Source organism: Sinocyclocheilus anshuiensis, unplaced genomic scaffold (assembly GCF_001515605.1).
Source record: "Sinocyclocheilus anshuiensis isolate Anshui unplaced genomic scaffold, SAMN03320099.WGS_v1.1 scaffold1480, whole genome shotgun sequence".
NCBI classification, from domain to species: Eukaryota; Metazoa; Chordata; class Actinopteri; order Cypriniformes; family Cyprinidae; genus Sinocyclocheilus; species Sinocyclocheilus anshuiensis.
In genome coordinates, this window is record NW_015540932.1 from 215687 (window position 1) to 242675 (window position 26989).

The following is a 26989-nucleotide window of genomic DNA, read 5'->3' on the forward strand; positions in this document are numbered from 1 at the left end:
TTTGGTCAAATTCTATTTCAACTAATCAGAGCCCTTTATTGTCAGCGAAAGTCAACCAGGGAAAACCACAAGATTTATTTACTTGAGATTTAGTCTGAATATGTAACGTTCGGCTAATTTCACAAAGAAACGTATAAGTAGTTCAAAAAGTCACTTACATTATTTCATTGAAGCTCGTCTCGTTGAAGAAGCATTATATCTCTTCTCCTGTTTGAACAACTTGTGAGAACTTTTGAGAGGCAGCCCACCATCAACTTTCACGCGCCACGCCAGTGACTAACACACACATATCATCATCGGAGATATTTTTAAATTAATTGCACTATCTATTTTTGAACCTCGGATAAACCTGTTCTCCGAGCAGACAGATGCTGGGTAAAGCGTTAACAAGAGTTTACTAGACAAAACTGTGCTTGTCCAACCGCTGGAGGCAGTTCTCAATAGAGCCCCACCCTCCAGTGAGAGAAATCCCGAGGAGACCCCAAAAAGAAAGAAAGAAAGAAATACATGAATACTTTACATTAGTGTTTGGTACGCACTGTTGCTAGGATTAAATACGTTAATATGAGCAACAATGTAGAACAATGTATAATTAAGCATATGATTACTTTATATAAAATGTCTTATTTAGGTATAGGCTAATAATACACACGTGTGAAGGAAAAAAAAACGAAAAATAGATGAGAAATATATATAATATTAATATTTTTTTTGTGTGTAATTTTAAATTAACTATACATTATATAATTTTTAAATTAACTACATTATATTAACTATATATGGGCTACAGTAAACATACACTCGTGAGAAAAAATAAATGAGAGAACTAGATTTTTTTAAAACTATATATATTAACTATATAGGCTATTATATATATATATATATATATATATAACTTTAAATTTACCACATTTTATTAACTACATATAAAAATCTACAAATGGGAGAAAGATAATTTTATATAATATATATTATATAATATATATAGGCTATATACAGTTTTTTCATATGTAACTTTAAATAAATCACCTGTTAAACTAAAATAAATGAGAAAATAAAAATACAAAAAATACAAAGAACAAAATATAGCCTATAGAATTCAGTCATTTTTTCTAATTATATTTTCATGAACAAATGATTACTTCTTACTAATTTGTTAAAGACCTTATAAAAGGACTGTAAGGATGAGCTTGTCCTCAGTCACCCATGCTAGCTACTTTGTTTTCAGCGTCAAAGATCTTCCAGTTAGATAGTTCCTACAAGTCGGATAACTGTATTTGCATGTAGGCTACGTCAGATACTTACATTTCAACATTCAGGTCAAATAGTACGCTCTACAGAAATCTCAGGTTATGTGCTTGTAACCAATTCCTGTTTACGACAAGCCTATGAGCTGATGAATGATAATACTACACATTTTGTCATCCTTCATTTGGATGAAGAGCCTGCCTTTCTTTGAATCAGATTGAGTCCCTGAAGGGGACTGTTCGGTTTTGATCTATTGTGGGTGTGAGAACCCATACACAATAACATGGACATTTATTATAGGCTAGCTACATTTATATGTTTTGTTTAGTATTGAGATTTACAGCCACAATGACATTTTATCACCATAACACAGGAACTTGGCTGAAGATGTTGAATGGAAAAAAAAACAACTACAGAGCCAGAAATTAAGATTTGAACGATCCTTCCAAATTCTTTGCTGTTCACAAATTACTAATTTGTTCTGCTCAATAGCCATTGCAAAACATGGTAACTTTTAATGATAATGCAGCATACATGGTGGTAAAAAAAGATTTAACGGCTTTCTCTATTCCCACAGCACTGATAGCGATCAAGTCATAAACGTTATCTGTGTGCGTCAACGTCAATACCCTTAAACACTTTAAACACTAAAAAGGGATTATAAAGTCACGAGATTTGATGAATGCGGTCACTCAGAATTTAAGGTTAATTTTTAAAGGTTAACAGACATAATGTTATGGTTTAATCCTCCGCTGTAGTGTAAATGTATATGCTGTCCTAGATGGATTTTATCAGAAGCAATACATTACTTTGAAAATTCACTTAAGCCAATTAAACCAGAGTACAAAGGAGTAAGACAGGTGGGATGGAAAATCCCAGGTGATGTTCATTTGCATCCACAGTGAGACAGGAAAGGATTCAGGCAAATGCAGATGCATGCAGTGATAGCTCTGTCTACTTCCAGATAAGTGCAATGCCCTTTCTATTACACGTCAGGCTAAACTGTGGAAAGAGAGGAAAACAGTGACACCGCTAATGTGACCGCAACAATCACAAGTTGAGCAGAAAACAACAGGAACTGTCTATTGTAATTAGATGTTTCCTGAATATGCACACTGAACTGACCATGTTCAGTCATGCATAGGGCTGAACAGGTTGTGACTAGTAAAAAATGACCCATCATAACATAACTACACTCAGTGTATATTACCTTTAGTGCCTTTGAAATACAATATCCTCCCTGTCTTTCAGTCTGCAGGAATACTTACTGCAGCACATTTTACTGTTACTGCCACCTGGAATGATTAAAAAATCAACTATGCATGAAAAAAAAAAAAAGCATTTATGACAGTGAAGGAGAAAGTATGGAAGCCCGTTTCTACCATGGAAAAAGGTAACTGCGACGTTTAAAACTCACAATTCTGACTTTTTCTCACAATCCTGAGTTTATATCTAACTGTGGGATGTTAACTCCCTTGTGAGACACTAAAAAGGAAAGTCCAAACTCTGAGATATAAACTCGTAATTGCAAGAAAAAAAAAGATCAGAATGAGATAAAAAGTTGCAAGTTACCTTTAAAATCTTGTAATTGTAGTAGTAGTAGTAGTAGTAGTAGTATCAATCTGAGATTCAGAATCTCAGCTCAGAATTCTGTGGTCACAATTACGAGACGTAAACTCATAATTCTGAGGAAAAAGTCAGAATTGTGAGAGATAATCTCAGAATTCTGCGAAGACATGATTGCGAGAGATAAACTCAAGAATTCTGAAGAAAAAAATACTGAATTGTGAGATGTAAATTTGGAATTGCAAGAAAAAAAGTCATAATTTTATATCTCGTGATTGTAACTTTTTTTTATTTTTTAAAGAATAGCGAGTTTATCTGACATGTAAGATAAAAATTGCAATTACTTTTTCTTTTCTTTTTTTATTCTGTAGCAGAAACAGCTTCAATAAGAAAATGACTGAAAATCTTTTGAATTTAATTCAGCCGAATAATCTGCACACATTTTCAATTTGATTTGGTTTATAATTGCCATTGATTTAAGGCTGTCTGTGCAGGAATCCAAAGTTAACACTATTATAATCCTTATTCATGTTCTAACTGCATGTGTGCAATGCTTATAGTTCACATGATTCAATGCATACACCTTGGAAAGCAGCACATAATGACTACATGTAATAATCAACCACCAAACGTGCACTGCAAATGACCAATAAAAGAGCTGACCAAGAAAATATTTATTGTTGATCAGAGCAATGCATAACTAACGGCAGAAAACAGTTACTATGTAAACTAACTGCAGAATCCTTTCACCCGAAGCATACACACAGAAGTGAACGGAAAGTAGTAAAAGTAGTTAAGGGCAAAATGTCTCTAAAGCTCATATTGCAGAGAGCTTGAGGTAAGATGAGAATTCCTGCTTAAAAGATATCTTGAGACATGCTTCCATGTCCATGCATATCTAAACAAATTGTTGTGAAGCCAGAAAAAAAAAACATTAAAACACCTCAAACCATGAATATGTATGAACTCCTCAGAATTTGAAAGGGTCTTTCACATGCACCTGATTTTTTAGTGTTGTATCTGTATCTCATCTGTCTAGTAATGAGCAACTATTGACATCCAATATGGCAGAAACAGATGTTGTATTGAGTGATGGGGGGGGGCGTCCTGTGGCGTGTCTCTTTTTGATACAGATGGGGCTAAGGAAAAGGCCCTTTTTCAGTTCCTCTGGGCCAGATCTCTGATAAAGTGGTTTTAGGGGGGACAGCACAATGGTCTCATTCTTTGCCAGTGGTTAGTAGCTTCAGGGCCTTCTGCAGATTCTGGATGGCAGTGCCCACATCCTCATATTGCAGTGCACTGCCTGCATATTTACAGTATTTCTGAGCCCGAGTAAAGTCTTCTGGTGTGAGCCGCACATCACCTGTAAAAAGAAAATATTTACATGAGTTAAACTTGAGACACACACAATATATACACACATTACTGTTTAAATTATTGGATCAGTTTAAAAAAAACCCACAATTAACACTTTTATTCAGCAAGGACACATAGAAATGTATCTATTTAAAGTGATAGTGAAGTCATTTACAACTTTTTTAAAGATTATGTTTTTAAAAATCCTGTTCTTTTCAATTGTTTTTAATTAAAAATCCTGAAAAAAGTAGCTCTTTTCCCACTTTTTGCACAACAATTGTTAAGCACAACAACGGTTTTCAACATTTATGACAATAAGAAATGTTTCTTGAGCACCAAATAAGCATATTAGAATGATTTCTGAAGGATCATGTGACTGAAGACTGAAGTAATGGCTGCTGAAAATGCAGCTTTGCCATCACAGGAATAACTTAAAGGGGTCATATGATGCTATTTTAAAGATCATTATTTTGTGTATTTGGTGTAACAGAATATGTTGACATGCTTTAATGTTCAAAAAACACATTATTTTTCAAATACTGTACATTATTGTAGGTCCTCTATGCCCCGCCTCTCTCAAACACGTTGTTTTCAACAAAGCCCCCTCCTTTGACAAAAGCGCAGTCTGCTCTGATTGGCCAGCTGACCCAGTGCATTGTGATTGGCCGAACACCACAAGCATGTGTCGGAAATGTAACGCCCCTTACCATAATCGCGAGCTTCAGCTTTCAAAGTAAATATCAAGACAGTTAATAATGTCGTTAGTTTTACCATCAGTTCAAGCCCGAAGAGAAAGGAAAACTTAAAATCGCATCATATGACCCCTTTAACTTAACTTAAAGCTGCAGTCCGTAACTTTTTTGTTCAAAATGTACAAAATGTATATAATAATCGAGTACACCATGAATCCATTTTCCAAACCGTGTTTTTGGCTTGTCCTGAATCACTACGGTACACCTATAATAAGTGTTTATATTCTGACTATTTTAGACTGGTTCAGGTAGGTACCGCTGCGGAGTAGCCCAGCCGCTACAGCGCCAAAAGTTACGGACTGCAGCTTTAACTTAACTCAACTCAACTTAACGTTAAAGTAGAAAAAATTTATTTTAAATTGCAATAATGTCAAATAATTGTTATTACTGTACTGTTGATTAAATAAATGCAGACTTAGTATAAGGATAAAGATAAAAAGCCATACAATTTAAACTTTTAAACAGTATAGTGTATATTAAGTTATTAAAAAACTATTAGTAAATATAAAAATGAAATAAATATAACATGAGACAGATATTACCAGATAGCTTCTCTGCTAGTATTTTAATGATTTCCAGAGGAAAATTCTGGGAAAGCCATGCACCCATTTCACACATGCATGTCTTTCCAGTGCCCACCAGCACATTAAATTATAGGGTGAGCTGAGGTTGAGCTAGTTTATGAATACTTAAGTTAAGGCATTTGCCAGTGGGCATGTGAAATATTATAGTCATGGTGCACGAATGCCTTTACCACAATGTAAACTATGCTGGCTCTCACAGTGACACTCTGAGTGACAGTTTGAGCTGAATCCATAATGTGGGAACCAAATAATGAACTGGACAGAGACGACCACCAAAGCACTTGTGAGCTTTCAAAATAGTTTTAGGTACAGCATTTCTGGGAACCTACAAAGATCTCTAGATCCTGTCTCCTCTCCAGTATTAATATTTAACCATAATACATTCTTGCCTCATTCAATAGCACTGCTTGCACCTCGATTAGTACAATATACACACAGTCTGGGAAGAGTATAACCACAGAACTCTCTCAACTGAAATGCTCGATTTCAAGAACATTTCAACAAGTTACTACACTAGTAATGTTGTGACCTTGGTCGTCATTTATTTTGGCCGTAGAGGGGGTGAAATATGGAACAGAAAGCGTATTTGTGCATTTATGGGACTCAAACTGGTTCATCTTTGTGTCATTCACAAATATTCATCTACTTGTATGCTGATCAATTGAAAAGAACACAGAAATAACTGGAAATGCATTACGAATGAGTAGAATATTTGAGGCCTGCTTGGTTGGTGCAGTTGGACTGAAAGGGTTAGTTCACCCAAAAATGAAAATTAGCCTGTGTTTTACTCACCCTCAAAGCATCCTAGGTGTATATGACTTTCTTCTTTCAGACGAATCCAATCTGAGTTATATTAAAAATTGTCCTGGCCCCTCCAAGCATTGCAATGGGGATAAGCGGGTGCTTTTTGACAACAGTCCAGAATATTATGTATTACGGATGCGCGCACTTTATTTCACGTCTTCTGGACTGTTGACAAAAAGCACCTGCTTAACCCCATTGTAATGCTTGGAGGGGCCAGGACAATTTTTAATATAACTCAGATTGGATTCGTCTGAAAGAAGAAAGTCATATACACCTAGGATGCTTTGAGGGTGAGTAAAATACAAGCTAATTTTCATTTTTGTGTGAACGAACCTTCACCCAAGACTATAGCTTGATTAGGTCTTTACACGTGACTGCTGGTAAGTACAGGTTCTGTGACGTAAGGATTTGTTTGTTAACGAAGACACATTTCCCAGTTAAACTGTAGTGACATGATCCACCCTGGGACTTGTTGTAATTGGTAATTGGTTTGCTATTGTTTGGTGTAGGCAGAGCAGTTGTCTCGGAGGCATGTCGGTATATCAGCTTGTTTGCTGATCTTGTTCATCACTGTCCTGCAAGTACTGATCACCATTAACTACTCTGATAATAGTGATTAGATCAGCATGAGTTGAGAAAAGGGATTCAATTCAAAGTCTTTTACCTATTTATTACAACAGGAGTAAACCATAAGGATTCAGTATGCTATAATATTATACACTTAACCAAAATCATAAAGGTAAAAGATGTGACATCTTATACATAGTACCATCTTATGTCAGTGATATTTTTTTACTTCAAAACAACAAAAATAAGGAAAGTCATTTTATTTCAGTAATGTTTATTTTAAATGCCGTTTTCAAGTTGAATCAGATTTGCTATTATTTTTAACTAATATTAAAACTTTAAAAAAGTTTTCGTTATTTGAAATAAAATAGAATATAAATAAATATATGTTGAAAAAAAAGAAACTTAAAAAAATTTAAAATGATAATTAGAAATGTTGGCTTGGCAACTAACTAAAATACATCTACGCTGAAGTACTAATAAAAAATAAATTATATAAATAAGAAAAAAAAAATTAAAGCTAAATTGAAAAAAAAAAAAAAAAGTCTAAATCCTTAATTAAAATGAAAACTGAAAATAAAGCTAATTCTAATATTTGATTAAACATGAATAAATTATGAAATAACTACTATATAACTACTATTACTGATATTATTATTTTACTATTATTTATTATTTATAACTACTATTTTTTGTCTAACTAATTACAGTATTTAAATAATAATAAATAATATACAAATTATTTATTATTCATTAATTAATACTACATTTTTTCCCCATTTTTTCTTAGCTTCTGAAAAAAAAAGTTTTTGTTGCTTGAACAGTTTCTAATCCCTGGTTTCATGGATGAATGCATTCTTTTTACTTTGGTCTGTGCAATATCAAATAAACAGGTTTTTAAATGGGTTCAGATATTGTAACTCTTGGGAGGATGACCCCTACCAAAATCACCTCACCTTCAGAGCCTTGTTTTCCATCACCAATTAGTGTCTCATGCAGTGCAAACTTTCAATCCAATTAGACAATGTGATAGCCGATATGTTCTCAGAAAGACCTCAATGGTTCAGAAAGGATGGTTTTGAAAAGCAATTTGCAGTATGACAATGCAAACTTTTTACATTGAGGTTATATTTATGTGTTATCTTCCTTATTTGTCCCTGTCTGGGTACCAGTTACTATAGCAGACAGACTTCAATTAGCCAAAACAATATCAAATGATACTCCGTTTTTAATTAATATACGTCTGGTTGAGCTAGAAAAGCAACTTTTTGTCATCTGAAATTTGTATCTGTTCAAATTACATCATGCATTACAAAATTCTCAGTCTGCTCTATTTCTGGCAATTGCAGCAATAATAGACAGTCATTGTATATGAAATGACCTCACTCATTAGCCAAATTATTTAATTGGCAGGCTGAATGCCAACAGCAGCTTTGGGCACAATCTGCAATAATTCTTATTAAAGGTACATTCCAGTGACACAATGGCTGGTAGTAAGGGAATGTAATTTTGAGCTTCATCTGTGGCCGTTCCCACCAACTATGGAAAGCCAAAAGAGTCAATCTGCTTTCCATAAAACCTTAATTTATTTCAGAAAATCCAGTGCAATGTCTGATTTTTTTCCTCTGGCTTCATGAGCAGAAAATGAGGTCCATCATATCTGTGAAATGAGGTTCTATGCTTTCTGTCATGACTGTTTGCTGACTTCAGTGAAATTGGATTTCAGTGTAGAGGAGTCATCTTCAAACAAAAAGCTTACCTTCCTGGGTATTGTTTAGAAGTGAAGGATCGACCACTGGCATGGTTCGTGGAACAGGCACTGGTTTGACGGGCTGTGCTGCTCCAAAAGAGGGAAAAAAGTCCATTAGCTCATAACCATGAAAGCGTTTTTTGCATTTGCAATCATGGCTGATAGGATGTTGAAAAACTGTAATGAATTATTTAACTCGCCCATTTATTTTAGACCGCTGTAACTGATTTAGATGTAGATGCACTCAGCTACCAGCTACAGCTGAGCACAATCTTTCCATGGAAGAAAATAACAAAAGGTACATTTTACTTAAAGCAAAGTTCACTTTGGTTTCATCTAAAGAGTCTGAGAGCTGACACAGTGTCAAATACAAGAGCAAGGAAATGAGAGCATGCTATGCATGATCAAATTAAGTGGTTGCACCTCTGGGGTGCCATGTTGCAGATTAGTCATTTCCGTTTCTGGAAGCCGAAGCACTAATCACAGAGGACAGCAGTTACCAGGGGAAACATGCCCCTCATGGGGACCCTGAGCCTGCCTTTCTGCACTTTAGAAAGAAAAACAGGAACCCTGAACATGAAATACACAAGCAAACATGCTACAGCTCTGTCCCAGTCCTCTGAGAAGTACTAATTAACCTGTACGTTTGAGTCAAGGGATTTGTGTTATGAATGACAATCAGTTTTCATCAATCGCTGCCCACACAAACTGAGCAAATACTGATTTTAAATTTTATCAAATGCATGGCTGTCCATAAACAAGAAAAAAAAAAACATGATTCCTAAGTACACAAAGATTTTGGTAAGATTTTGTAAGAGCAGTAATATTGTGATATATTATTACAATTTAAAATAACTATTTCCTATTTTGATATATTTAAAAATATAATTAAATTTTTTTTTTTTCAAAGCTGAATTTTCAGCAGCCATTACTCCAGTCTTTAATGCTACATGATTTGGTGCTCAAGAAACATTTCTTACTATTATCAATGTTAAAACAGTTGTGCTGTGCAACAGTGATATATTTTTTCACGATTCTCTGATGAATAGAAAGAGCATACAAACAGCATCCACTTGAAATATATTTTTTTGTATAATTATACATGTTTTTAGTGTCACTTCCTAACAATTTAATGCGTCCTTGCTGAATAAAAGTATTAATTTCTTACTTACCCCAAACTTTTCAATAGTAGTGTATAGTGGAAGCATGGCAGATGGTTATAAAGTACACTTAAGTTCAGCTAGCTTACCTTCTGGATGGGGAATCTCTGCAGGTGTATTGGCTGGGGTGTGAGACCCAGGAGGTATCTGAATATTACTGAAATTGGATGCTGGGGGTTGATTTGATGGGTGGCCGTGGAAAGAAGCCTGAGGTTGGGGTGGATTGTGAGGAGCTTCTGAAGGACCACCACCCTCTGCACCAAATTCATCATCTAAAGTAAAGAGAAAAAAACAAGCAAATATGGTCACGCAAACAGCATTACGCTTTGTTAACATTAAGCTTGTTGTGAAAGCGTCCAGAAAGTTCAACTTTGTTTTGGGAGTACTGATAAAACCAATGCAATTCAGAATGAAGCTATCCTTCCTGGAGTCATTTTTCCACAACTAATGGAGCTCTGAACTGTCTGCTGCCAGCACTAATCAGGCTTTTCAGTTTTCTATTATCCTATTCAGTGCTGAAAAGATGCCTATGTTCACAGCATTATTTTCTCACATAATTTTATCATGAATACAAATCATGGAACAAATAAGTCTCACTGCCAGTCAACTGTTGGAGGGCTTTAGTTGTAAAAGCCTTTTTGAAGAGGTTGCTTCAATCGGAAAATATCAGGGCAACTTCCTGTAGCCAAGGAGATACTTGGCAGCACAGGGAAACAAACATTATACAAAAATGTGAAATTTGGACACGCAGAATTTTATCAGCCGAATCTATTATGCAAGTGACATTTTAGTATGATTTGATTTAAGCTTGAAACATTTTTGTTCCTCAAAAAAAAAAGTCCATTAGCTCATAACCATGAAAGCGTTTTTTGCATTTGCAATCATGGCTGATAGGATGTTGAAAAACTGTAATGAATTATTTAACTCGCCCATTTATTTTAGACCGCTGTAACTGATTTAGATGTAGATGCACTCAGCTACCAGCTACAGCTGAGCACAATCTTTCCATGGAAGAAAATAACAAAAGGTACATTTTACTTAAAGCAAAGTTCACTTTGGTTTCATCTAAAGAGTCTGAGAGCTGACACAGTGTCAAATACAAGAGCAAGGAAATGAGAGCATGCTATGCATGATCAAATTAAGTGGTTGCACCTCTGGGGTGCCATGTTGCAGATTAGTCATTTCCGTTTCTGGAAGCCGAAGCACTAATCACAGAGGACAGCAGTTACCAGGGGAAACATGCCCCTCATGGGGACCCTGAGCCTGCCTTTCTGCACTTTAGAAAGAAAAACAGGAACCCTGAACATGAAATACACAAGCAAACATGCTACAGCTCTGTCCCAGTCCTCTGAGAAGTACTAATTAACCTGTACGTTTGAGTCAAGGGATTTGTGTTATGAATGACAATCAGTTTTCATCAATCGCTGCCCACACAAACTGAGCAAATACTGATTTTAAATTTTATCAAATGCATGGCTGTCCATAAACAAGAAAAAAAAAAACATGATTCCTAAGTACACAAAGATTTTGGTAAGATTTTGTAAGAGCAGTAATATTGTGATATATTATTACAATTTAAAATAACTATTTCCTATTTTGATATATTTAAAAATATAATTAAATTTTTTTTTTTTCAAAGCTGAATTTTCAGCAGCCATTACTCCAGTCTTTAATGCTACATGATTTGGTGCTCAAGAAACATTTCTTACTATTATCAATGTTAAAACAGTTGTGCTGTGCAACAGTGATATATTTTTTCACGATTCTCTGATGAATAGAAAGAGCATACAAACAGCATCCACTTGAAATATATTTTTTTGTATAATTATACATGTTTTTAGTGTCACTTCCTAACAATTTAATGCGTCCTTGCTGAATAAAAGTATTAATTTCTTACTTACCCCAAACTTTTCAATAGTAGTGTATAGTGGAAGCATGGCAGATGGTTATAAAGTACACTTAAGTTCAGCTAGCTTACCTTCTGGATGGGGAATCTCTGCAGGTGTATTGGCTGGGGTGTGAGACCCAGGAGGTATCTGAATATTACTGAAATTGGATGCTGGGGGTTGATTTGATGGGTGGCCGTGGAAAGAAGCCTGAGGTTGGGGTGGATTGTGAGGAGCTTCTGAAGGACCACCACCCTCTGCACCAAATTCATCATCTAAAGTAAAGAGAAAAAAACAAGCAAATATGGTCACGCAAACAGCATTACGCTTTGTTAACATTAAGCTTGTTGTGAAAGCGTCCAGAAAGTTCAACTTTGTTTTGGGAGTACTGATAAAACCAATGCAATTCAGAATGAAGCTATCCTTCCTGGAGTCATTTTTCCACAACTAATGGAGCTCTGAACTGTCTGCTGCCAGCACTAATCAGGCTTTTCAGTTTTCTATTATCCTATTCAGTGCTGAAAAGATGCCTATGTTCACAGCATTATTTTCTCACATAATTTTATCATGAATACAAATCATGGAACAAATAAGTCTCACTGCCAGTCAACTGTTGGAGGGCTTTAGTTGTAAAAGCCTTTTTGAAGAGGTTGCTTCAATCGGAAAATATCAGGGCAACTTCCTGTAGCCAAGGAGATACTTGGCAGCACAGGGAAACAAACATTATACAAAAATGTGAAATTTGGACACGCAGAATTTTATCAGCCGAATCTATTATGCAAGTGACATTTTAGTATGATTTGATTTAAGCTTGAAACATTTTTGTTCCTCAAAACCCTGGAATAAGTTGACGAGGACAGCCATTACATGGAACCAATTCCAATCAATTGCAAGCTGAACCCTAAGACACCCCAAACTGAGTGATGAATATAAATAAACAGAACAAGGAAAAAAAAAAAAAAAGCAAGAAATTTCAATAAACTGCGGCTGGGTTCTTCTATTTGAAATTTAACAACCATACCACATTCATAATGTTTCTAAAGCCCCTGGGCAGATTCGATTTCGCAAAAATATTATATTACAGTAAAACACAGTTTAGAGCACCATATGTATTTGCCTGCATCAGCAACATTTAATAACAAGGTAAAACTTCAATATAACATTTCTTCACAGGGAACAACTAAATGAAGCATATGAAAAACACATTTCCAAATTAGCTTGATTTAAACATGCTTTTTTGACGACTTTCCTTTCCCCAGACATGTGTCAGGGGGTTTATTTTCATAATCGGCGGTGAAATAATAAGGGTGGGGCAGGTCAAACAAACATTGTGCTATTATGAAAATATGGCCTTCATATGGTTTCTGTGCAGAGGGGCTTGATCGGCCAAAGATCAGGGGGATTCCTGGTCAATCCTGGAGGAGAGTTTTGTTCTCAGAACGATGCTGTAGGCAGATGAGGAATTGTGAAAAAGGCAATAAGTTGACCTATGACCACGAAAGTCTAGACTTGAGATAGCTTTGTACTGCTACAGTGAAAAGACAGGTTGTGATTACACAAGGATAGCTCCACAAAAAAGCCATCCCTTCTGTTCTTAAGAGCAATAATCCACACCGAGGGGCTGGATGAAGAGCTGAGCTATGCGTGAATAAGCTGTGGCTCTGGAGAAAACTCTGAACACCTGAATATATATCATGCTTTCCCTGTGAGCAATGAGGGAAATAAATACCAGCAATGTATAACAAACTACACAGTACATAGAAAATTAATGTTCATTTTGTCTATGCGAGTAATCCACATATAATTCAAACGAGCACCTGACCCCCTCTAAACAGTGCTGAGTGCTGTAGACCTGGATAAAAATTCAGATAAATTCCTGTCCGATAAATCAGCAAGAAAAGTAAAAGCTGATTAACCCCTTAGCTGTCAAAGATAGGCGATGGCCCCAGATTATTTATTATTATTTTATATTGTATTATTTATTTATTTATTATTGTTGTTTCAGAGTTTTGAGTAAAAGTGTACTAATAATCTCATAAATTGTCTTATGTAGCTTGATGCTAATGTTAGCTCTAATGCAGCTGCAGAACAGGTGCAGATCTTCTTCATAATGTATTTTGTCATAATAATTGATGTAAGGTTGCAAGAAAATGTTTTGTATTTTTTTTTTTAGAAAGACTTTTGATAATAGGCAGGTAAATGTATACTGGGATTGAAGCGATGTGGCTTGGTAAACCTTGTAATGCCAGAACAAAGGGTACTAATGGCTGAATAAAACAAAAGAATAATGATAAAGGAATAATGAGGATAATGTCTCATACCTGGTGGAGGTGTGAAAGGTTCGTCGCGTGACAACAACAGAATCATGAATGGGGCAGTTTGCCGAGCCAGACATGAGGCGACAGCACGCAGGAGAGCTTACATAGGGCCATAAATCAATTTTATTAGCCTTTTATTAGCCTTCTCTAAAAACACACGACATGGTCTTCGAACATGTTTATAAAATTCACAGTTTTAGAGATTATGTCCTGAAATTTTAAATGAAGCATTAGTAGACTTGTGGCTTTAGCTTCATTGTGTTTCTAAAAGCATATACCACAGCAACATATTTTTTTATACATTTAAAAAAATTATTTTTAATATTTTTATTTTTGTTTTTATGTTTGAGCTTATATATCTCTATTATCATAACAGTCTGAGTAATTCTGATTCTTGAACAGTAAACTTTGAAGTGTCAGCTTTGTGAACATATGTTGATTATGTATCTAGTCAGAAAGACTGATGAGCAGCAACCTTTTTATTTTGGGTATGTCATTTGTGTCTCCATGCCAAAAATAGGGGGGGTGACAGCAAAGTGGTTAAAAAGAAAACGAAAGGTTGTAACCAATGACAAAAATTAAACAGTAAATAAGCTGATTTATTTTGTGCTTACTTGTTGCAGGACTTATCACTGTGACTTATTGATGTTTTGTAAAGTTTTTTTTGTGTTTTATTGATTAATCAGTGTGCTACCATTTCCGGGTACTTGAGTACTCAAGTGCCAATCCATAATACAGATCCTACCGTTCACTGCCCAGTGCATAAGAAAGATTGATCTGTTAAACTTATTTTAAAACTCTATTAAAGTTCTCACTAATGAAAACACTCCGAAAGCTTTGTTTTAAGTAGGAAGGTGATGGAGAGGGAGCCAGCATTGGCTCTAGCGCACTATGGATTTGTAAAAGTCAACATGAGGATTAAGAGAAGCTCTCTCTGCAAATATGTCTCTTTATTTATTATTGATCTGCGCTGATAGCTGAATTCTCAAAGTTTTAATGGGTGTGCTCAACCGAACACTACAGTTGCTGGCCAAAAATTGTGACCTACATTACACTTAAAAGAAAAATGTATTCTGTGCTAATTAGTGACAGGGAGGGAATGAATAAATTGTGAACAGATGGAATTGTTTTAACATGCAAGATGAATTGCTTGGAATGTTGCAGTCATGTTCGTCTGGAAAAGTATGGAGGGAAAAGTCATTTGTGGAATTGTAAAATGTATGCAACACTTGAGGAAATACTGCAATAGGAGGGAGATGCGGTAATAATAAAAACTAGCAGCAATCAGAGTTGTCATGGGTGATTTAATTCGCAAGGGCAAAAGGGCATCATTATCAGGAGTAATTAAATTTGAAGCATGTCCAAATCACGTTTTGCAATCAGTCATGCTACATAAAGTTATAATGTTATACATAATCATACTGTACATGTATACACATGGTCATGCTTGTTATATTTGTCTCAATTTAGGCCAACCTTGGTTATATAATCGACTTAATGCAAACCAATTCAAATCCAAAGGTTACTACAAAAGAGTCATTTAGACAATGACTTCAGCATGTCTACAGCATGTTCTTCACTGACTTTTTAAACTTCTAATTTTTTCCAAGCTGTACTTGTCCTGACACCAGAGCCCATTTGAGTTTGACCTTAATTTCTCAACGGGCTAAAATAAAGAGCCCCTTACTTTCCATGGAGTCATGGCACGGGTGCAAATCCTGCTCCAGGAAACGAACAGCTACTGGTGTAAACACTGTAGATGAGTCTTCGAAATAGTATACTAATTGAGAAAGTTGTTACAGATCAGTTCTCTTTCCTTCAAATAATCCTTTTTCCCATGCCCCGAGGCATGCTTGCTGTGCATATATTCCCGTAAGTGGGAAAGCCAAACTCATATGGCGAGGAGACAATACCACTATAGTTCTTAAAGGAATATTCCACATTCAACACAACTTAAGTTCAACCAGCAGTTGTAGCATAATGTTGATTACCACAAATAATAATTTTGCCTCATGTTTCCTTTTCTTTAAACCTCATGTTGTGTTATAGTCATTTTAACCCAGAAAAGATCTTCTTTTTCCCAAAAATCCTAGTTAAAGTTACAGCATTGGGCTAAAACCTACTGACTTTGCTCACACAGGCTGTAACAACTTCCCAAAAAGAATCGACAATTTTTGCACTACCTTATTATACTTGTGGTGCTCCTAGTCAAAAATGACCAGCCTACAATATTGCTTATAAATGTCTTGTTATATTATTATAAAATATCACATCCACATCTTTTTATCATCTTGTTTTCTTGTATTTGTTCTTGGAACTGATTTATTATAGGCCTCATTAATCTGAGCTTATGCATCTCAATTTTTGAGTGAATATTGCCAAAATCATCCGAAAAGTTATTATTTATTTATTTTTATCACTTAAAGGTGCATAAGCTCAAATCAATGAGGCCTATACCAATCAGTTCCAAAAAGAAATACAAAACCTGTATTAACTGAAGGAAAAGTTAACAAAAAGATTGAATCCAACATAAGTCATAAAATAGCATAATGACAGATTTACAATCAATTTTTAAAAGGCCAGTCATTTTTGACTAGGACACCAAAGTAGGTAAAGGATTTTCAGCATAGCATGTTCCTTGGACATTACATAACTTAAAATATAAAATTCTACCAAATAAAACACTCTACTTTGTTAGACTTTGTTAATGGAAACAATTGCTTTTGGAAGAACACAGTGATCAATTTCAAGTCCTTGAGGAGCAAAACTCTGTCTGCCTTCATCATATGCAGTAATAAGATGAATGCACTGTCATACTGGGATCCCGCATACACAGGAACAACTTGACTTAACTGCTAAGGACAATAGAAAATGAACAGTTAATCAGCTGACCCGATGCAGGTCTGACCTCAAACAAGGTCTGGTGTTCGTTATACAGCAAATAAACATCTTGGCATATTGTTATTATAATTTTTTCTAAGGGACTTCCTTGAAAAGGCAATTTGACGGACATATGGAACGAGACAAATCGGTGATAAGGTGCTTAAACTCCGCAAGGCAAAAGCATGCTATCATTTTTCTCTTGGCAATGCTGCACATCAGTGGGAATAACCAAGCATGAGGTCACTACTTAACAAGAGGGGCCCAGCTGCTAGATGTAAAGCTCAAGAAATCTAATTTAAATGCCATTAAAACATGAAGAAACACTTGACATGAGTTTGTGACTGCAGTTAAAAATAAAACAGCTTGCACAGAATAAAACCCAGTGATGATACAGGCAACATCATACAAATATTACATACTACAGAAACATACTGTGCATGCATGAGTATGTCCCAACGGCTCAGTCTACAGATGACTTCATCTCTGACATGAGCAGGTCAGGTCAAAAGCAGCACGCCCAGCAGATGTGGAGGGGAGAGTGATCTAACTGAATCCATCGCCAAGCACTATTTTGACCTCCACATGAACGAGGACAATTCTTCAGTCTTAAACATAAGCAACCTTCTAAAATACATTATCTGACAGTCAAACGGTCACATTTTCATATAATCCCTAAACAAGATACGCTTCATAATGAAACTGCAACTAATAGGAGGATCAATCTTTAGATGACTAACTGCAAACGGCTTTCTCAAGTAGATGAATTTGTATATTCTACTTTATAAGTATGCTATATTACAGACCTATTTAACTGGCAGCCCACTTAGCAAAAGTTTCATGGCCCGCTTGAAAAATGGCCCCCATTTCTCTTAGACTGCTTTAATTGCAGTGAAAATGTGGTATTGCATGCATTCTGTGGAGAATTATGTGTATCAACTGTCAATCATTCAGGTTTAGAAATCGGTGAGGCATCATTTACAATCTCATCAAATCTGAAAAAAAAAAAAATAGACAATGAGAACCACCAGTTCCAAGCAGAACAGGATGAAATCAGGATTGCACTAATGAATGCAATTTGCTCTCAACCAGTGCGTTTATTATGCAATGACTGTAACCATAATGAAAGAGTACAATGTGAAGGGGCACTATAAAATAGATGCATAGCTCTTGAATCAGTCTACTTGCAATAAGTCAGATATATTCTCTGTTATAGACACATTTTGAAAGCCAATTTGTTGTATTTTTTCAGAATTCCCTCCTAGGTGGGAATGGTTGTCATGAATAATGCAAAATGTTATAAAAACAGCTATATTCTTTGAAATGATCAAAAACATGAATGTAACTGTTCTCTACTGCTTTCATTCACAAAATATTCTAGCTCGGGCTTGCCCCAATGAATGTTTCATTTGGCCCACTTCTTGATGAAGTTGAATAGCCCTGCTATATGCTATTGGCACGGCCATGGCGTTCTACGTCTGGTGATCATTAATTTAAATAAAGTTTCAAGAGGAAATGGGTTTGGTATTGCTATTGTGTAAACACTTTAGGATGAAATTACCTTTTCCTTTCCAAATGTCCAAATTAAAACATTGGCCTTATGTAACTCCATACAAAATCACTGAATTAACCATTCTAATTTTTATTATAGAGTAACATAAGCAACCTATTAAAGGGGTCATATGATGTTGCTAAAAAGAACGTTATTTTGTGTATTTGGTGTAATGAAATGTGTTTATGCGGTTTAAGGTTCAAAACACACATTATTTTCCACATACTGTACATTATTGTTTCTCTTCTATGCCCCGCCTTTCTGAAACGCGTCGATTTTTACAAAGCTTATCGGTCTGAAAAGCGAGGTGTGCTCTAATTGGCCAGCTATCCAGTGCATTGTCATTGGCCGAATACCTCAAGCGTGTGACGGAAATGTTACGCCCCTTACCATACTGTGATGCCATGTCCGGCCGGAGCGACGAGACAAAAACATTAAATTGAAATCGCATCATATGACCCCTTTAATCAATACGTAATCTATGTTCTGTGAATTGATTACATTAATTTACTTTTTTTTTTTTTGGTTGAAATGTAATATCCTATACACTGGCTACAAGTAATATGCTGCAAGAGATTTCTTATTCACATTCTTAAGAAATCAACTGCCACCACTACAATGTAACTTCCTATTACTATGCTGCAGCTTTTTTAATCTTCGTAAAAACCCATTTAGCTGCTTCTAATATCAAACTACTCGAGTTAGATAGTGGTTAGTCTGCGTTTCAGACGACACACCCACAGACTGCACACAGTTACTAAATCGAACAAAACTGGAAAGTACTTTCTCTATCTGGCAAGATCTAATATGTTTGGCTGGTTTTATCCATTTAAAAAAAATCAACACTGTGTTTACAAGGTACTGCATTACTTTTTTCCATTTCATTTTTAAAGACATTCAATTCTGCATTCACTCTAAAACTTAAAATAGTTAGATTAGCCAACAGTCGATAATTTTCACACTATTAAAAGGGGTGGCAACCCTGATCCACTCTGTGATTGTTTAAATAATCACCACATAAATAGCAGCCTGTGCTGACTCGCAGGGGGAGGGTCAAGGGGCGAGGCGGTCATCTCCTGTGTTCTTCACAAATTGATAAGGCACACAATGTGCTAACATTTACTGACTCAAAAACAACAGACTCACATCGAGGAAGCCTCTTAGTAAACCTGGAGGAAAGCCCCCGACCGGTGTGTATTTTGTTAAAGGGAATCACAGGACCATTCTGGGGGAGCAGATATAATATCAGCACTTACCATATGCTTCCCCCTCCATTCCAATAGGACCAGGCTGCGGAGTCTCACCATTCTTCAGGCAGTTGTGAATGTAGGCTGCCTTCCACTTTGCATACTTCCTGTGCTGGATATTCTGGATAGGGAGAAAATGGGAAAGTCAATCGGTGAATCATTAAGATAAGAAATGCTCAATTAATGAACTTTCCCAACAACACAATAGGTGCTAAAAGAGCAGATTTGATTGTCAGGATTTTGTCTGTATATGACATGGATAAGAATTGATTGATGAATGATTCACTCTTGACTATGATTATGGTACATGCACTTATGAATGCGAGTTTAATGACTGGTATATTCCGCATTGCTTTTGAATAAAGCACTAAGACTTGAAAAGCTTGCATTGAAATTGAAGGGCTGTTACGCATGATGAACAGTTTAATTCCTTTAATGGCATATGCAGTATGTTAAAAGACACCAATATTTATTTTAGCTGCAGTCCGTAACTTTTGGCGCTCTAGCGGTTAATAAACAGAACTGCGTGCGTCTTGCGGAATAACACTGCAGCCGGAGCTACTTCTCTCCGTTTATGTCTATGGCGAATCATGCAGGTACTGGGCTACTCCGCAACGGTACCTACCCGAACCAGTCTAAATAGTCCGAATATAAACACTTATTATAGGTGTATCGTAGTGATTCAGGACAAGCCAAAAACATGGTTTGGAAAATGGATTCATGGTGTACTCGTTAATTTTGTAAATTTTTAACAAAAAATTTACGGACTGCAACTTTAATTAACAAATAAGGGGTTTTCTAAATTTTTGATGTTAAGTCCCCACAAATAAGATGCCACCCTTGTAAAAGGGCCCCCTTCCTAAGAACATAAAGTCAGCTATATATTTGCATGTACACTTAGGAAGAAAAATATTAAATGCAATATTATAAAGACATAAAATAAAAAATGACTTTTATATTTTACTATTATTTATCTGGAAAATATTTACTTTGTATTAAACTGACAGGATATTTACTTTCTAGCCACTAATAGTGTAATGTTAGTTTTAATTAAAAAAAAATATCACTTTCACAATAAATATTGTTTTAAAGCAGCATATTAAAAATGATTGCTTTAAACAATATTTTCAACATATTTTAAGTTCTTATTTTCTGATTCCCAATTTTTCTTCCAAATGATCTGCAGACCTTCTAGCAGGCCTCTGGCAATTCCTGGACCCCAGTTTAAAACATGACTAAACATGCAATAATAATCACAATAAACAATTATTCTGTTAAATATTATAGTATATTAGCCTAGCTGTCAGTGATATCTCAGATACAAAGTCCTAGCAAATTAATATAGAATTTAACTGATGTGTTTCAAGGTGGAATGTGTAACAGCTATTTTAAAGTCAGAACTTTATATCAACCTGTCTTTTGCAATATGAAAAACTAATGCAATGCATTCAGCATATTATTCATATAAGAGTTGTAATTATTGTACATTTTCTAATCTAATGACTTTAAAGTATGTTGGCTTTATTTTCAATGGTCTGAAGCGTGCTGAAACCTGTAATTACACCACCGACTCAAATCCATTAAAAGGGTCTCGCAGACTCTTGAAGCCCCTATACATCTCAACTTCTACTTTTACATACATCAGAACTGAGTCCTCTTAAGTCTAGCACTAAAAAGTTCCCTTTCCTCATGTAATCTAATATGGCACAGCTCCTTGTGGCATTGTCGGAGAGAAACAGCACAGTAATGGTGGGCGATTCTGAGAGCTCATTGTCTGGGTTAGTGTTACACAGAGAAGGCACACTGTTTCAACAGTCAATCCAATGAGCTCTCTACAGTAGGAAAATGTCTGGCCCTTAGGGAGCGAAGAACATTCAATGAAACATTGTCCATCTTCGGACACAGGTCACTTCCCGCTGTATAAAAGAGACATCTGCGGCCATGGCGACCAGTAGGGATGGTCTAATAGGCACACTGGAAATACACAGATTCAACTGGTGGATTAGCAACACTTTCCAGGCACAAGTTTGCCAAGAATTGGCCTCTCAAAACCTCTGTGTACATTGAGTCTGGTGAGGCGTTGTCAGTCCTTGGGCTCAGCTTTATAGTTTCCCATTAATTTCCACCTTTTCATGTTTTTGTAGCAGTTTTCAGATTTGAACACAAGAACATGGCTCTAATGACGTATTTGATTCCATCAGACATTTTCACGTTCCACTAAATTAGGAGAGTTTGCGTCTGTGCCATCAGAAACAGGGGACTGTGTCAAGAAACACATCTCAGGCCCATATTTATGTCCCTTCAACACAAACCGTTGTCATACTAGCCTTGGCGTCAAAATACAGACCTACCTAGTTGACAATGTAGAGAACGAAACAACCCACAGTGACTCACCTCGTCTGATAATTCGCCAAAGACACTCAACACATCAAACAGGAGACTTGAGGTGTAGAAGGACTTGATCATATTCCTGTGATCAAAACACACATTAAACTGTTAACGCTGGAGTCAATTAATTTCTCAAAGTACAACAAATAAGCCAATTGTATGTCTCAAAGCAGATGTGTAATACGTAGAACATCTGGATATTACACACATACTACTGTTCAGATGTTTGGGGTCAGCAGTATAATTTTTTTAATCCAAGGCTACATTTATTTAAAAAAGAAAAACAGTAATATTGTAATATACTATTACTATTTTAATATATTAAAACATAAATATCAATATCACAGTTTTGCTGCTTAATATTTTTAAAAACGTGATACTTTTTTTCAGGATTTTTAGCATTTATTTTAAATAACATGTAATATTGTCAAATAGTGTGTTATTTTTGAAGCTAAAGAGACTGTTCACTTCTGGTAATCCTGACTCAATCTTTTTTTTTATTATTATTATTTTAGTTTTCTCTTTCCAAAAGTCATTTTATTTCTTCACACATGGTGCCATTAAACACGCATTTATGATGTAATCTGCGTAGTTTTTTTGCTACGGATCCCAAAGTAGTTTTCTTACTTAAATGTCAATTATCAAAGGTTTAGGTAGGTGTTTTTAAATTTCCCATCAAAACTTATGCAATGACCCTGAAAGTCAGGTATGGTGTTATTCTCATACAACAGCTCCCTGTTACCATCCTGGGACATATTAATCATAGTCACACTTCTGCTGTAGTCAAACACTCCAACGTTCAAACTTCCTAGAATAAGGAAATGAGACTATACCAAGTATGACTTATCCTCTTTAAATAAAAACAAACAAATATAATTTAAAGTGTTTCATTTAAAGTCTCTTTCAGTACATTTTCATCTTCAGGCACACTGATCTGATCACTGTCAGAAAAACCTCACTTTCTATAAAACCTTTAAGGTTACAATTATACATTTATGTTCAAGAAAACCTAAAGGAACTTGCTGACAATACTGGCATTGTTTTTCCAGGATGGGGATAAATGTCATGAACTACAGTACCTTTTAAAAGTAAAACCATAAAGTACACAATGATTCACCTTTTGAACTGTTCGAACAAACCCTAAGTATGTGAATACATCCTGAAGAGTGGCCTCTGGACAGGGAGTGTATGCAGGACTGACAGCTTCCTCCAGTAAGATAGATCTTCACTCTAAACCTCATCAGTAGGAAGAGGATAAAGAGCATAAGGGCACGAAATGCCAAAGTTTATCCATTTCAGAATGTATTTTGAGACTCAGAGGGAACCTGTTGTTTCTTCTTGCAGCAATGTAAGACTTCGCTAGCAATTCACTTTTGGAGGTTTTTCTTGTGCAACCAGAATCGTATACAAGGTTCCTATGTCTACGACAACATCCTGAAGTGTATTTCTCTGAGATTTTATTGCGTCTTGGTAAACATTTTATAAATGTGTACTCAGGTTTATCTAGCTACAACCAAATGAACGATCACTTAAAATACCTTGGGAAGTGCCAGTCTGCATGACCTGAGGTCTGAGTCACTGCCAGGTATTCAGCTCCTGGACCCTTTACCAGCACTGCATTGCTTATGACGTCACTGTCCACAACAGCTTCATTATACTGCCGTGACCTGTAACTCTACACCTGGCTATTCCATGCCGTCTCACTCCCAAGCAACTGCCCTGTACAGAACCAGCTTTGTAGCTAATTTTAGCCTGCTACTCACTCCCTGTATGTGCAATACTGACAGTGGGATTATTTTGTGTCACAGTTCAGTGAAACAGTAATTAAGGTCTGTGCATTTAAACAGTCTAAACAATCTGGGGACTAATCCAGTCCAGACCCTAACTTACTTGTGGAAACGTCCTGATCGATCTTCACTGTCTGCATAGAGGAACATTTTCAAGGCGTAATTCTCAATGTGGGCATTGCCAACTATTTCCTGCGTCATGGATTCATTGTCGCTGAGCTCCTTCTTCATCTGAAACACAAAGAAAGTTAGTTTTCCATGTGCAGAACAGATGTTAATGGTAATATCATCTTAAGTGCTATGCAAATTAGGTCATTTTAGCATGTTTTAGCGTGGGTGATACCGTAAAGAGTGTTTACTGCATCATTTATGACTTATGATTCTAGACGATTACTCTCTAAAGCCCTAGTTTCCATAGCATGACTCATTAATTCCTGAGACGCATCGGCCACTTTGATTCCACTCCAGAAGCCTAGTGTAATTAATATTTTGTTGCAAAAGAGGGTCCCTCTGGAGGGTTGCCCACGCGCAATTAGTGGACTCATTCACCCAGCTATTATTATGGTCCTTTCTGCGACACCAGGCGAATGAATTTGCAGCCTCATAATTCACAGAAAACGGTTAAAATGCAACAGACAATAGCACTGCGTGGACTAAAGCAGGCTTATGCCTTCTCACTTCTAATAATACTGAGACAGCAGCAAATCTGAATTTGTTTTCCTGGCATGAGATTTCAGGCTTCATCCTTCTCCGTGTTGGTACATTGACAATAAATGTGGTGTAGATTCATTTCAAATAAATTTAAACTGTGATTATGTAAACATAAGCAATTTTTGAGGTGGTCCTGCATAAAAAAAAAATATTTTCATTGCAACATTAAATGGAATGTCAGGTTTCAGCACATTTGCAGCTATAATCCTGATCTCTGCAAACCAGTGTAACACATAAGACAGCGGTGACCCGGTCTTTTACTTAGGTTTGGAATGGCCAGCACCCAACCGCCAAAGCTTCAGCCAGTCGGCGGCCCCCAGGCTCTGCCTTCCTCTCTGTGATGTTACAGTCTGCTAGAGAGCGTCAGGTTTCCTTGTAAAATCAGTAAAGCAAATACGACTGGTTACATTTCAACAGGTGGAACCTGGGCGCCTGAATGGACTCACTGTTCACGTTTTAATGAAATTTTTACCTATTCTATGAAAAAGAATGGCGAAGGCACAGTACATCACTTGTGCTGTATCACAGAAGAATATAAAAACATAAGTCGGAAGGAAGCATGCAAAAACAGTACAGAGAGAAAGAGAGATTGAACGCTTTCAGTTGCCAATGCACACTAAATCAAAGCCTTGAAACTAGATATTGTCTCTGCACACCGATTCCATGGGGTTTACCCAAAACCCCCCTGGAAAAAAAGAAACACTGGAGTCATTTTAACACTCTTACTAAAGAAAGCTTGTTCTGTTAAGAAAAGCGAAGAAGGTACTACGTGTTTTCTGGCCAAGACACATGCTGATATTTAGCACGAGTGGTAATAGGTGAAGTGAACCTTATCACGCACATTCTACTTCTCTGTGCAAGTCTATGAGACAAAACTCCTACATCCAACACTGAGAATTAGCAGGCTTACAGGTCATTTATATAAATGCTTCAGAAGACAGATATTTCAAGCCCAAAATTTGCTGTATAAAATATTTTGGTCAGCACAAATCATGTTTACTTCTGTCTCAAGTGAACCTGTATTTATTGTAGTCTGGGACTGGGTCATGTTTTCTTTTACCTTGTCTAGTTTTGTTCATGGTTTCTTGAGGATGGAGGAACCTGTCCATGCTGGCATCTAACTACTTTGTCTGAAATACCTTTACCTTACCTGAAAATCTCAATAATGCACAATTATATAGTTAGATAGATATTATTATTTGCATTCTGCATTTTCTTTTTCTTTTTCAGAACAGACCTGTGAATCATTTCTGGGTTGAGAACCAATTTCAATCAGTTATGCTACCTGAACCACTGTAGTTTTATAAAAAGACACTGCAAAACACTTCTTTATGGATGAAAAGAATAAGGACGCTTAAGTTGACAATTTCTATACATAATCTACAGTGGTGTGAAAAAGTGTTGGCCCCCTTCCTGATTTCTTATTTCTTTGCATGTTTGTCACACTTTAATGTTTCAGATCATCAAACAAATTTAAATATTAGTAGTTTTCTTCACCCTAACTGAAATTATGCATTTCAAATGATGATATTTAAGTACAAAATTCGAATTTAGTTTTTCAGCCATTTTGACAGCCCTACTATAAATAGCTATAAAACAAAAGTTCTAAGTTTAATAGATCCATGGATTTCTCTCTTATGTAGTAGATTTCTTGCATATAATCCCCTGAATGACAGGTGGCTGATTCAGATCGTAATTAAAGAGCAGAGCATCATCCTTTCACACAGATTCAGGTCAGTACACTGTATGCTTCAGACCTTTTGACCGGATGTGCCCACCAGGATCTGGGTCTCCACAGATTGTTGTTTCCTGTTTCTGTGACATTTCATGAACTGAGCTGAGGCGATAGTAAAAGCGAGCTCTAGAGATGGCAGGGTCTCCGTTCTCCCCTAATTGGCTCCCGAAATGTCTATAACAGTGCCCAAGCATAAAAGCGAGGTTTTTCCGTAGCTTCCTGCTCCCCTTCTGAGGAGACCTATAAATTCAGCCTTGTGAACTGTGATGTGAATACAGTGGCCTTAATACAAAAGGTCACTTATCACTTTTTGCTAGTACCACATACACAAAAGAAATCAAAACTAGTAGAAGTATGAGTCTAGAATTATGAATCTATAGTTATCTGTAAATATCAGCATATTGCAAGATAAGGCAGTACATTTTTAAAAGATTTGTTTAAGTAAATAGTTATAAATAGTTCACATCAGTTGAATAAGTGTGCTTAATGAGTTCATGAGGCAAGATGTTCATTTTAAAAAAGAAATGAACCTATTTAGGACTTACCATTTCCAACTGATCCATTAGTTTCACAAGAAACTTTCGGCACTCTGGAGTTTTGCTATCTAGTTTCATTCCTGTCTGCATGGCGTAAAGTCGACCTGAAACACATTAGACATGAGAGGAGCATTTTACTTTCAATGTTTAATCACTGCACTG

The 26989-nt window shown here is 36.1% G+C and overlaps 2 protein-coding genes across 10 annotated transcripts in view; both read right to left on the reverse strand.

Moving 5' to 3' along the window:
* The window catches only part of adgrg6 (adhesion G protein-coupled receptor G6), a 42202-nt gene extending 41807 nt beyond the window's left edge, over nucleotides 1–395 (reverse strand). For 6 of the 7 annotated variants that reach the window (XM_016487428.1, XM_016487432.1, XM_016487429.1 and 3 more), the window contains exon 1: nucleotides 159–393. In XM_016487428.1, the coding sequence (XP_016342914.1) occupies nucleotides 159–160 (2 nt within the window). In that variant the 5' untranslated portion in view covers nucleotides 161–393. Of the gene's footprint in view, nucleotides 1–158 lie in introns of all 7 variants that reach the window. The other variant, XM_016487431.1, reaches the window with a different exon arrangement.
* Nucleotides 396–3132: 2737 nt separating this feature from the next.
* Nucleotides 3133–26989, reverse strand: part of vta1 (vesicle (multivesicular body) trafficking 1) — a 34956-nt gene continuing 11099 nt past the window's right edge. The window contains exons 2-8 of one of the 3 annotated variants that reach the window (XM_016487434.1): nucleotides 26837–26931; nucleotides 23949–24076; nucleotides 22065–22140; nucleotides 19680–19791; nucleotides 11766–11948; nucleotides 8637–8714; nucleotides 3134–4177 (exon numbers count right to left, since the gene is read on the reverse strand). In XM_016487434.1, the coding sequence (XP_016342920.1) occupies nucleotides 4032–4177; nucleotides 8637–8714; nucleotides 11766–11948; nucleotides 19680–19791; nucleotides 22065–22140; nucleotides 23949–24076; nucleotides 26837–26931 (818 nt within the window). In that variant the 3' untranslated portion in view covers nucleotides 3134–4031. Of the gene's footprint in view, nucleotides 4178–8636; nucleotides 8718–11765; nucleotides 11949–19679; nucleotides 19792–22064; nucleotides 22141–23948; nucleotides 24077–26836; nucleotides 26932–26989 lie in introns of all 3 variants that reach the window. The other 2 variants (XM_016487433.1, XM_016487435.1) reach the window with 2 other exon arrangements.